Source organism: Oncorhynchus kisutch, linkage group LG14 (assembly GCF_002021735.2).
Source record: "Oncorhynchus kisutch isolate 150728-3 linkage group LG14, Okis_V2, whole genome shotgun sequence".
Taxonomy (NCBI): domain Eukaryota; kingdom Metazoa; phylum Chordata; class Actinopteri; order Salmoniformes; family Salmonidae; genus Oncorhynchus; species Oncorhynchus kisutch.
This window is the reverse complement of record NC_034187.2, coordinates 2,663,037-2,676,447: the sequence shown is the minus strand read 5'-3', so window position 1 is coordinate 2,676,447 and position 13,411 is coordinate 2,663,037. Positions and strand designations below refer to the sequence as shown.

General features: G+C 49.6%; 1 protein-coding gene across 4 annotated transcripts in view; it reads left to right on the top strand.

The window, feature by feature from the left end:
- Positions 1-12,796, top strand: part of LOC109884295 (dynactin subunit 1) — a 110,808-nt gene extending 98,012 nt beyond the window's left edge. For all 4 annotated transcript variants that reach the window (XM_031787635.1, XM_031787634.1, XM_031787633.1 and 1 more), the window contains 5 exons: positions 418-566; positions 1,538-1,724; positions 1,919-1,992; positions 3,357-3,446; positions 8,022-12,796. In XM_031787635.1, coding sequence (XP_031643495.1) covers positions 418-566; positions 1,538-1,724; positions 1,919-1,992; positions 3,357-3,446; positions 8,022-8,159 — 638 coding nt within the window. In that variant the 3' untranslated portion in view covers positions 8,160-12,796. The remainder of the gene's footprint in view (positions 1-417; positions 567-1,537; positions 1,725-1,918; positions 1,993-3,356; positions 3,447-8,021) is intronic.
- Positions 12,797-13,411: the final 615 nt, after the last annotated feature.

The following is a 13,411-nucleotide window of genomic DNA, read 5'->3' as shown; positions in this document are numbered from 1 at the left end:
CCTGTGTTAATAGTGGTGTGTGTGTGTGTATTGGCCTGTGTTAATAGTGGTGTGTGTGTGTGTATTGGCCTGTGTTAATAGTGGTGTGTGTGTGTATTGTGTGTGTGTATTGGCCTGTGTTAATAGTGGTGTGTGTGTGTGTGTGTGTGTGTGTGTGTGTGTGTGTGTGTGTGTGTGTGTGTGTGTGTGTGTGTGTGTGTGTGTGTGTGTGTGTGTATTGGCCTGTGTTAATAGTGGTGTGTGTGTGTGTGTGTGTGTATTGGCCTGTGTTAATAGTGGTGTGTGTGTGTGTGTGTGTGTGTTGGCCTGTGTTAATAGTGGTGTGTGTGTGTGTGTGTATTGGCCTGCATTAATAGTGATGTGTGTGTGTGTGTATTGGCCCGTACTAAGTGTGTGTGCCTCTGTGTCTCTCTACAGCGACTCTGGCCAGTATGGGTCCCAGTATTGGTCCCGGTATGGGTCCTGGGTCGGGGGTCCCGGTGATAGACTCTCCTCTCCTGACGCAGCAGATTGAGGCTCAGAGACACAGCATCAAACACCTGAAGAATGAGAACAACAGACTCAAGGTAGATAGACCATAGAGGGAGATAGACCATAGAGGGAGATAGAGGACTCATCTTTGTATCTTTGACAGCACCATCGAGGGCTATCTCCATTTTAAAGTAGTCTTCTTTTGTGTTTGAAAAAAACGTAAAGATTTTACGCCAACTGCAATGCCTTGTCACTCATTGAACGTTAGCCTGAGTGCCAGTCGGTTCCGGTTCAGGGAACAAAACCGAAAACTGGAAAATAACCAACTGTTTCAAAGAACAGAATCAGAACTGGGAACGAAAGTGATCTATACTGTCCCGGAACAGAACTGTTATTTTAAAAGCATGGGAACCGGTTAATAATGTTTATTTTACGTTCCAGGATTTTTTTTTCCCAGTCCCACAATTTTTTTTTTTAACAAAGTGCCTGCTTCTGTCAATCAGAAACTTATGCCAGTGTCTGTCTGCCAGCTGGAAATCTTTGCCAGTTTGTGTAGTCTACCTACCCCTCCTTCTCTGAAGGTTACTGTAGCCTACTGATGTTACAAGCGTGATTCAGAAGACAAGGAGGGATTTAATTAGAGAAGAAGGGATTTACTTTTTCAACGCTAGTTAGGGACACTCTAGTTAACACGTTGGATTAATTAACTCCAAAAAGGTAAAACATTGTTTTAATTCTGGTGACACTCTGCTTCTTAACGAGCTTCTTAACGAGCTTCTTAACGAGCTTCTTAACGAGCTTCTTAACGAGCTTCTCTGGTCCAACGTTAAACCAACTCTCGGAAGTTCAAAGACATTCAAAGTTCCTGCATAGAAGCTGCTCCTCCGAAGGTATAATTCTGCGGGACTAATTCTCTCCCCCCTCCCCTCCCCTCCCCTCCCACTCTCTCCTTCCCCCTCCCACTCTCTCCTTCCCCCTCCCACTCTCTCCTTCCCCCTCCCACTCTCTCCTCCCCCCTCCCACTCTCTCCTCCTCCTTCCTTCCTCCCTCCTCTCTCCTCCTCCAGGCTGAGAAGATGCGTGCCCAGCTGTCCTCCCTACCACCTCTCCATGTCTCCAAGCTCCCCACTAGAGACGGCTCTCACCCAGAGGTGCTCTCTAGCGCCCTCTATCGTAAGACTGACCAATTACTGGACACGTTACTGCAGATGAGTGCCAACGTCAAAGTGGTGGACATCACTGGCAAATCCCCAGGTATGATGCCCCCCCCCTTCTTGTTCTCTGTTGTACCTGTAGAAGAGTCATTCTCAATGACGTAATTATTTACATAAAGGCCCCCCCCCCCCAAAAAAAAAATGTCACGAAAGCATATTCATACTCAAAAAATAAACGTTTCTTGTTGTTGCTGTAGCAGATTGATGTTTTGTTTTATGTGTGTCGTTGAGTAGTAACTCCTAGTGCCCAGCTGCTGGAACACACAGCCAGACTCCAGTCCCTTAGCAACACTCTGGACAGACTGAAGGTAAACAAACACCGAGGCTGGGGGTCTTCAATCCTATCCTAGTTTGTTCACAATTCACCTTTTTTCAAGACAATGTTCCCGCGTTCACAGAATGAATACTGCAGATGTTCCGGCGTTCACAGAATGAATACTGCAGATGTTCCGGCGTTCACAGAATGAATACTGCAGATGTTCCCGCGTTCACAGAATGAATACTGCAGATGTTCCCGCGTTCACAGAATGAATACTGCAGATGTTCCCGCGTTCACAACATTAATACTGCAGATGTTCCCGCGTTCACAGAATGAATACTGCAGATGTTCCCGCGTTCACAGAATGAATACTGCAGATGTTCCGGCGTTCACAGAATGAATACTGCAGATGTTCCCGCGTTCACAGAATGAATACTGCAGATGTTCCGGCGTTCACAGAATGAATACTGCAGATGTTCCCGCGTTCACAGAATGAATACTGCAGATGTTCCCGCGTTCACAGAATGAATACTGCAGATGTTCCGGCGTTCACAGAATGAATACTGCAGATGTTCCCGCGTTCACAGAATGAATACTGCAGATGTTCCCGCGTTCACAGAATGAATACTGCAGATGTTCCCGCGTTCACAGAATGAATACTGCAGATGTTCCCGCGTTCACAGAATGAATACTGCAGATGTTCCCGCGTTCACAGAATGAATACTGCAGATGTTCCCGCGTTCACAGAATGAATACTGCAGATGTTCCCGCGTTCACAACATTAATACTGCAGATGTCGCCTCCTTTGAAAGTAACCTTAAAATGGTGCATTGTGGACAGGCGCGATCGGATTGAATCCCGACAATACAAAAAGGTATCCCAGAATGCATGCTGCCTTAGACAGGTAGTGGTAGGGAGGAGGGCAGGCAAATGTGTGTTTGCAGTATGCTAAATAACTTTTCTCCTGATCGCTTCCCTTCTCTCTCCCCTCTATAACATCCCCCCTATTGTTCTCTCTCTCTCTCTCTCTCTCTCTCTCTCTCTCTCTCTCTCTCTCTCTCTCTCTCTCTCTCTCTCTCTCTCTCTCTCTCTCTCTCTCTCTCTCTCTCTCTCTCTCTCTCTTCTCTCTCTCTCTCTCTCTCTCTCTCTCTCTCTCTCTCTCTCTCTCTCTCTCTCTCTCTCTCTCTCTCTGTCTCTCTCTCTCTGTCTCTCTCTCTCTGTCTCTCTCCTCTCTCTGTCTCTCTCTGTCTCTATCCTCTCTCTCTCTCTGTCTCTTCTCTCTGTCTCTCTCTGTCTCTTCTCTCTGTCTCTTCTCTCTGTCTCTTCTCTCTGTCTCTTCTCTCTGTCTCTTCTCTCTGTCTCTTCTCTCTGTCTCTCTCTGTCTCTCTCTGTCTCTCTCTCTCTCTCTCACAGGATGAGGTATCAGAACATGTGGTGACCCAGAGACCTGGAGCTAGAGCCTTGTCTGACTTTGCCACGTTCCCCTGCTCCTCCTTCGTCAAGGTAACCACACACCAACCAGGGTCAACCAGCCACACACACTCCAGGGTCAACCAGGGTCAACCAGCCACACACACTCCAGGGTCAACCAGCCACACACACTCCAGGGTCAACCAGGGTCAACCAGCCACACACACTCCAGGGTCAACCAGCCACACACACTCCAGGGTCAACCAGCCACACACACTCCAGGGTCAACCAGGGTCAACTAGCCACACACTCCAGGGTCAACCAGCCACACACACTCCAGGGTCAACCAGCCACACACTCCAGGGTCAACCAGCCACACACTCCAGGGTCACCCAGCCACACACACTCCAGGGTCACCCAGGGTCAACCAGCCACACACTCCAGGGTCAACCAGCCACACACACTCCAGGGTCAACCAGCCACACACACTCCAGGGTCAACCAGGGTCAACCAGCCACATACACTCCAGGGTAAACCAGGGTCAACCAGCCACACACACTCCAGGGTCAACCAGGGTCAACCAGCCACACACTCCAGGGTCAACCAGCCACACACTCCAGGGTCAACCAGCCACACACACTCCAGGATCACCAGCCACACACTCCAGGGTCAACCAGCCACACACTCCAGGGTCAACCAGGGTCAACCAGCCACACACACTCCAGGGTCAACCAGCCACACACTCCAGGGTCAACCAGCCACACACTCCAGGGTCAACCAGGGTCAACCAGCCACACACACTCCAGGGTCAACCAGCCACACACTCCAGGGTCAACCAGCGACACACTCCAGGGTCACCCAGCCACACACACTCCAGGGTCAACCAGCGACACACTCCAGGGTCACCCAGCCACACACACTCCAGGGTCACCCAGCCACACACACTCCAGGGTCACCCAGCCACACACACTCCAGGGTCACCCAGCCACACACACTCCAGGGTCACCCAGCCACACACACTCCAGGGTCACCCAGCCACACACACTCCAGGGTCACCCAGCCACACACACTCCAGGGTCACCCAGACACACACACTCCAGGGTCAACTAGCCACACACACTCCAGGGTCAACTAGCCACACACTCCAGGGTCGCCCAGCCACACACACTCCAGGGTCGCCCAGCCACACACTCCAGGGTCACCCAGCCACACACACTCCAGGGTCAACCAGCCACACACTCCAGGGTCACCCAGCCACACACTCCAGGGTCACCCAGCCACACACTCCAGGGTCAACCAGCCACACACACTCCAGGGTCAACCAGCCACACACACTCCAGGGTCAACCAGCCACACACACTCCAGGGTCAACCAGGGTCAACCAGCACACACTCCAGGGTCAACCAGCCACACACACTCCAGGGTCAACCAGCCACACACACTCCAGGGTCACCCAGGGTCAACCAGCCACAACCAGCCACACACACTCCAGGGTCAACCAGCCACACACACTCCAGGGTCAACCAGGGTCAACCAGCCACACACACTCCAGGGTCAACCAGGGTCAACCAGCCACACACACACTCCAGGGTCAACCAGCCACACACTCCAGGGTCAACCAGCCACACACACACTCCAGGGTCAACCAGCCACACACTCCAGGGTCAACCAGGGTCAACCAGCCACACACACTCCAGGGTCAACCAGCCACACACTCCAGGGTCAACCAGCCACACACACTCCAGGGTCAACCAGGGTCAACCAGCCACACACTCTAGGGTCAACCAGCCACACACTCCAGGATCACCAGCCACATACTCCAGGGTCAACCAGCCACACACTCCAGGGTCAACCAGCCACAAACTCCAGGGTCAACCAGGGTCAACCAGCCACACACACTCCAGGGTCAACCAGCCACACACACTCCAGGGTCAACCAGCGACACACTCCAGGGTCACCCAGCCACACACACTCCAGGGTCACCCAGCCACACACTCCAGGGTCACCCAGCCACACACACTCCAGGGTCACCCAGCCACACACACTCCAGGGTCACCCAGCCACACACCCACTCCAGGGTCACCCAGCCACACACACACTCCAGGGTCAACCAGCCACACACACTCCAGGGTCACCCAGCCACACACACTCCAGGGTCACCCAGCCACACACACTCCAGGGTCACCCAGCCACACACACTCCAGGGTCACCCAGCCACACACACTCCAGGGTCACCCAGCCGCACACACTCCAGGGTCAACTAGCCACACACTCCAGGGTCGCCCAGCCACACACACTCCAGGATCAACCAGGGTCAACCAGCCACACACTCTAGGGTCAACCAGCCACACACTCCAGGATCACCAGCCACACACTCCAGGGTCAACCAGCCACACACTCCAGGGTCAACCAGCCACACACTCCAGGGTCAACCAGGGTCAACCAGCCACACACACTCCAGGGTCAACCAGCGACACACTCCAGGGTCACCCAGCCACACACACTCCAGGGTCACCCAGCCACACACACTCCAGGGTCAACCAGCCACACACTCCAGGGTCACCCAGCCACACTCCAGGGTCACCCAGCCACACACTCCAGGGTCATCCAGCCACACACACTTGGAATACGAGCAGATCTGTTTGTGCCGTCACCAGCCATACCGTCTTGCCAACTCCTCCTGGTCGTCCAATGGACCCAGATATGGCCCCATAGGCCAGGTAGTACATTATGTAGGACAGTGGTCACCAACCGGTGGACTGGTCAATTAGGACAGTGGTCACCAACCAGTGGACTGGTCAATTAGGACAGTGGTCACCAACCAGTGGACTGGTCAATTAGGACAGTGGTCACCAACCAGTGGACTGGTCAATTAGGACAGTGGTCACCAACCAGTGGACTGGTCAATTAGGGCAGTGGTCACCAACCAGTGGACTGGTCAATTAGGGCAGTGGTCACCAACCAGTGGACTGGTCAATTAGGGCAGTGGTCACCAACCGGTGGACTGGTCAATTAGGGCAGTGGTCACCAACCGGTGGACTGGTCAATTAGGGCAGTGGTCACCAACCAGTGGACTGGTCAATTAGGGCAGTGGTCACCAACCAGTCGACTGGTCAATTAGGGCAGTGGTCACCAACCAGTGGACTGGTCAATTAGGACAGTGGTCACCAACCAGTGGACTGGTCAATTAGGACAGTGGTCACCAACCAGTGGACTGGTCAATTAGGACAGTGGTCACCAACCAGTGGACTGGTCAATTAGGGCAGTGGTCACCAACCAGTGGACTGGTCAATTAGGGCAGTGGTCACCAACCAGTGGACTGGTCAATTAGGGCAGTGGTCACCAACCAGTGGACTGGTCAATTAGGGCAGTGGTCACCAACCGGTGGACTGGTCAATTAGGGCAGTGGTCACCAACCAGTGGACTGGTCAATTAGGGCAGTGGTCACCAACCAGTCGACTGGTCAATTAGGGCAGTGGTCACCAACCAGTGGACTGGTCAATTAGGGCAGTGGTCACCAACCAGTGGACTGGTCAATTAGGGCAGTGGTCACCAACCAGTGGACTGGTCAATTAGGACAGTGGTCACCAACCAAAAGCCAACGACAACACGGCTGTAGAAAAGACAAGGACAACATGGCTGTAGAAAAGCCAATGACAACACGGCTGTAGAAAAGACAACACGGCTGTAGAAAAGACAACACGGCTGTAGAAAAGCCAATCGCTTTTCAATGCGAAAGTGATCTTGACTCAGAAAAAGTTGGTGACCACTATATGTAGGAAATACCCAACTTAGGTGATTTTGAGGTTAGAGTGTCCACCCCAGAGATTGAAGTGTTGGGAGTTCAATACCTGGCCAAATCATACCAAAGACTGTACAAATGAGACCTGATGCGTCTCTACTTGGCACTCGGCATTAAGGAGATTAGATTGGAGGTAAGGTCCTGTGATAGACTAGTGTCCTGTCCAGGGGGTGTCCTGGTACATCAAGCTGTCTCACTACAGAAATAGGAGACAGACTAGTGTCCTGTCCAGGGGGTGTCCTGGTACATCAAGCTGTCTCACTACAGAAATAGGAGACAGACTAGTGTCCTGTCCAGGGGGTGTACTGGTACATCAAGCTGTCTCACTACAGAAACAGGAGACAGACTAGTGTCCTGTCCAGGGGGTGTCCTGGTACATCAAGCTGTCTCACTACAGAAACAGGAGACAGACTAGTGTCCTGTCCAGGGGGTGTCCTGTCCATCAAGCTGTCTCACTACATAAACAGGAGACAGACTAGTGTCCTGTCCATCAAGCTGTCTCACTACATAAACAGGAGAAGAGGGGGGACATGGTGGGGGAGGGGCCAGGTCTGTAACTAGTGTCTGTCTGTCTGCAGGTCCAGGAGGAGGAGAGGGGGGACATGGTGGGGGAGGGGCCAGGTCTGTAACTAGTGTCTGTCTGTCTGCAGGTCCAGGAGGAGGAGAGGGGGGACATGGTGGGGGAGGGGCCAGGTCTGTAACTAGTGTCTGTCTGTCTGCAGGTCCAGGAGGAGAAGAGGGGGGACATGGTGGGGGAGGGGCCAGGTCTGTAACTAGTGTCTGTCTGTCTGCAGGTCCAGGAGGAGGAGAGGGGGGACATGGTGGGGGAGGGGCCAGGTCTGTAACTAGTGTCTGTCTCTCTGCAGGTCCAGGAGGAGAAGAGGGGGGACATGGTGCTGGTGGGGAAGGTGATGATGCCGTGTTCCCGTGGTCAGGAGCAGGTCCACCGTCTCGTCCTATCACAGCCTCAGCTCCAAAGAGTGCACCGCCTCCTGCTGACATAGGCTCCACCCACAACCCACCCTGCTGACATAGGCTCCACCTTCAACCTGCCCTGTTGCTCCTTCCCATCTCTGTCTGTTTTTTTTTTAGGCCAAAGCATTGGGTTTGTGTTCGTACGCAGACTGTGCTTGACTTGGGCCGTGAGCTCACTGAACTGAGCGCCAGAACCTTAATTATCTCTATTGCCTGAGTTCCATTCTGCCATTATTGAAAAGTTCTGGCCCCTGGATATAAACGGTAGCAGCACCTACAATAAGTACCAGCGTCAAGTCAAGCCCCGTTCATACGTACAGTTAGAGTATTAATACGCTCACTTCCTCTAGATCGCTCGCTCACTTCCTCTAGATCGCTCGTTCACTTCCTCTGTAGATCATACGCTCACTTCCTCTAGGTCGCTCGCTCACTTCCTCTAGATCGCTCGTTCACTTCCTCTGTAGGTCGCTCGCTCACTTCCTCTAGATCGCTCGCTCACTTCCTCTGTAGATCATACTCACTTCCTCTGTAGATCATACTCACTTCCTCTGTAGATCATACTCCCTTCCTCTGTAGATCATACTCACTTCCTCTGTAGATCATACTCACTTCCTCTGTAGATCATACTCACTTCCTCTGTAGATCATACTCACTTCCTCTGTAGATCATACTCACTTCCTCTGCAGATCATACGCTCACTTCCTCTGTAGATCATACTTATTTCCTCTGTAGATCATTTGGTAGAGCATAGGGCCTGTAACGGCAGGATAGTGGGTTTGATTCCTAGGACCACCTATACACAAAAATGTATTCACGCATGACTGTCAGACACTTTGGATTAAAGCGTCTGCCAAATTATATTACGTAAACACACACTACTACACTGTCTGCTGAGGGTGATGCTGCCTGCTACACTACTACACTGTCTGCTGAGGGTGATGCTGCCTGCTACACTACTAACCACTGTCTGCTGAGGGTGATGCTGCCTGCTACACTACTAACCACTGTCTGCTGAGGGTGATGCTGCCTGCTACACTACTACACTGTCTGCTGAGGGTGATGCTGCCTACTACACTACTACACTGTCTGCTGAGGGTGATGCTGCCTGCTACCCATCATATTAACCAGTCTGCTGAGGGTGATGCTGCCTGCTACCCATCATACTAACCAGTCTGCTGAGGGTGATGCTGCCTGCTACCCATCTTACTGTCTGTCTGCCGAGGGTGATGCTGCCTGTTACCCATCTTACTGTCTGTCTGCCGAGGGTGATGCTGCCTGCTACCCATCATACTAACCAGTCTGCTGAGGGTGATGCTGCCTGTTACCCATCTTACTGTCTGTCTGCCGAGGGTGATGCTGCCTGTTACCCATCTTACTGTCTGTCTGCCGAGGTTGATGCTGCCTGCTACCCATCATACTAACCAGTCTGCTGAGGGTGATGCTGCCTGCTACCCATCTTACTGTCTATCTGCTGAGGGTGATGCTGCCTGTTACCCATCTTACTTTCTGTCTGCCGAGGGTGATGCTGCCTGTTACCCATCTTACTGTCTGTCTGCTGAGGGTGATGCTGCCTGTTACCCATCTTACTGTCTGTCTGCTGAGGGTGATGCTGCCTGCTACCCATCTTACTGTCTATCTGCTGAGGGTGATGCTGCCTGCTACCCATCTTACTGTCTGTCTGCTGAGGGTGATGCTGCCTGTTACCCATCTTACTGTCTGTCTGCTGAGGGTGATGCTGCCTGTTACCCATCTTACTGTCTGTCTGCTGAGGGTGATGCTGCCTGCTACCCATCATACTAACCAGTCTGCTGAGGGTGATGCTGCCTGCTACCCATCATACTAACCAGTCTGCTGAGGGTGATGCTGCCTGCTACCCATCTTACTGTCTGTCTGCCGAGGGTGATGCTGCCTGCTACCCATCATACTAACCAGTCTGCTGAGGGTGATGCTGCCTTTTACCCATCTTACTGTCTGTCTGCTGAGGGTGATGCTGCCTGCTACCCATCTTACTGTCTATCTGCTGAGGGTGATGCTGCCTGCTACCCATCTTACTGTCTGTCTGCTGAGGGTGATGCTGCCTGTTACCCATCTTACTGTCTGTCTGCTGAGGGTGATGCTGCCTGTTACCCATCTTACTGTCTGTCTGCTGAGGGTGATGCTGCCTGTTACCCATCTTACTGTCTGTCTGCTGAGGGTGATGCTGCCTGTTACCCATCTTACTGTCTGTCTGCCGAGGGTGATGCTGCCTGCTACCCATCTTACTGTCTGTCTGCTGAGGGTGATGCTGCCTGTTACCCATCTTACTGTCTGTCTGCTGAGGGTGATGCTGCCTGTTACCCATCTTTCTGTCTGTCTGCTGAGGGTGATGCTGCCTGTTACCCATCTTACTGTCTGTCTGCTGAGGGTGATGCTGCCTGTTACCCATCTTTCTGTCTGTCTGCTGAGGGTGATGCTGCCTGTTACCCATCTTACTGTCTGTCTGCCGAGGGTGATGCTGCCTGCTACCCATCTTACTGTCTGTCTGCCGAGGGTGATGCTGCCTGCTACCCATCATACTGTTTCATCATTTATTTAAGATGGTCAATGCACATTAGGCCCTGTTTAGACTTGACATAAGTTGACTTTAACATGGACTCAAATCAACAATATTTGTACATCAGGCGTGTTTTATATCCATGTTGAGTCTATTTATCTCAGGTCTGAATCAGACCCATTATAGTTTCCAGGTCCAACATCAATATAAAAGTGACCGAGTTATTTCCTGTCCGTTGTCCCGTAGTTCACGACAGTGTTGTTGTGTAGACGGTGTCGTTGTACATACAACTATTCCTTTTACTCTTAACTATCTACAGCAGGGGTGTCAAACTCCTTTTCCCAGAAGGCCGTATTCGGTCTTGACTGAGCGCCGCAGTCCCCCCTCCCCCGCAGAATACAAGTAAATAAACAATTCAAACAACCTTGAGTTTGACACATGATCTAAAGGGAGAGAAAGTTGTCAGATTTCTGTGTATTAAGTTGTTATTATATTACTGCAGTGTAATTTCCATTTCAACGGGAGTGAAAATATAATTCATTTGAAGGGATTTTATGAAACATGGATAAAATGTTTTGATTTCATCAAATCAGTGTCATGTTTAACTTTTACGGGTCGTAGATTAATTTATTTCATATTTATTGTACATATTAAATGCCAGTAAATTGTGAGAGTCATCTGTTACCTGATTGGCTGTAATCTGTTTTAAGTAGCTAATATAGTCATGTGTATTACAGGTGAGACTCTTGCTGTGTAGAATGACTCCGGTTTAGGCTTCATTAAACTACATGCCTCATCAGTTACTGTCAGCAAAAATACGTATTGGCCATAGAGGCTTAGTTTTTTTTCTCTGCTATGAAGTGTCATACTGGTATCATAAAGGCTATGTCATCTCTGCTATGAAGGGTCATACTGGTATCATAAAGGCTATCTCATCTCTGCTATGAAGGGTCATACTGGTATCATAAAGGCTTTCTCATCTCTGCTATGAAGGGTCATACTGGTATCATAAAGGCTATGTCATCTCTGCTATGAAGGGTCATACTGGTATCATAAAGGCTTTCTCATCTCTGCTATGAAGGGTCATACTGGTATCATAAAGGCTATGTCATCTCTGCTATGAAGGGTCATACTGGTATCATAAAGGCTATGTCATCTCTGCTATGAAGGGTCATACTGGTATCATAAAGGCTATGTCATCTCTGCTATGAAGGGTCATACTGGTATCATAAAGGCTATGTCATCTCTGCTATGAAGGGTCATACTGGTATCATAAAGGCTATGTCATCTCTGCTATGAAGGGTCATACTGGTATCATAAAGGCTATGTCATCTCTGCTATGAAGGGTCATACTGGTATCATAAAAGCTTTATAGTTTTTTTTTATAACCTCAAGTTATATTGGCATTATTTTCATGGCATTGTTGGCTTTCCTTACATTATCATTTGAGAGATAATATATTAACATGGTATTAATTATTTTATGCATTAGTGATTTATAGAGAATGTACCTCTGTGCAGCCTGTTGCTAGCATATAATGTACCTCTGTGCAGCCTGTTGATAGCATATAATGTACCTCTGTGCAGCCTGTTGATAGCATATAATGTACCTCTGTGCAGCCTGTTGCTAGCATATAATGTACCTCTGTGCAGCCTGTTGCTAGCATATAATGTACCTCTGTGCAGCCTGTTGCTAGCATATATCTACTACAACCCTGCTTCTGGCCTCTATCATTGTGCTCTATGCCCCAAAAGGTATTTCAAATCAAATCAAATTTGATTGGTTACATACACACATTTAGCAGATGTTTTTGCGGGTGCAGCGAAATGCTTGTAACCTTTATTTGTGTGCAACTGATAGAATTTTCCAGAGCCCTGTGTCTCCACGGTAACTATTACTGCTGTTTAGGGTTGCAAATATATGGTAACTTTCCTCAAATTCCCAGGTTTTCCAGAAATCCCGATTGGGAGATTCATGTTATCTGATAAGCAGAAAATCCAGGAATCTTCAAACCGTGATTTCTGGAAAACCTGAGAGAATTTGGGGAAAGTCGTCAGGTTTACACCACTGTAATGTAGCAGCTATTACTGCACTGTAACCATCTCAACAATAAATAAGCTGAAGGAGAAGGAATGTCCTGCTGTCTTGTCTGTCTGTCTGTCTGTCTGTCTGTCTGTCTGTAGATGTTCGTCAGCGTCTGTAGTCCACGGTCGTATCTGGACTATCATTAAACGTGAAGACTGTATACTATCAAATCAATTCTCTAGCTTTAATTGGCACGTGATTAAACGAATCATGTAAACATTCATTAACTAGGAAATCGGGGCACCACGGGAAAATGTTTAGAATGAAAATTTCCAGAACAGAACTCAATTAGGTCTTCCATTAATGATTATTAATTGTTACCGTATCAGATCTCATTACTGAACTTGGCAAACCTTGGAAATCTGCACGAACCCTAGTTTCCATAATGAATCAGCAATATACAAATTGGCTTAATTATGTATTTACTAACTAACTAAATAATAACAAAGAATTACATAACAAACAGTAGATATTTACTTACTAACATGATAGAAAGAAAAAGTCCCTAGCGGACGAAACCGATATGATGGCTTGGTAGACAAAGGAAAGGGGTGGGGACTGAGAAAGAGCGGGAAAGACAACATGGATTCACTACACACAGTGGATAATGGTACTCATGGACATGCTAATACTTTGTACATGAACGGACTCATTCTGGAAGAA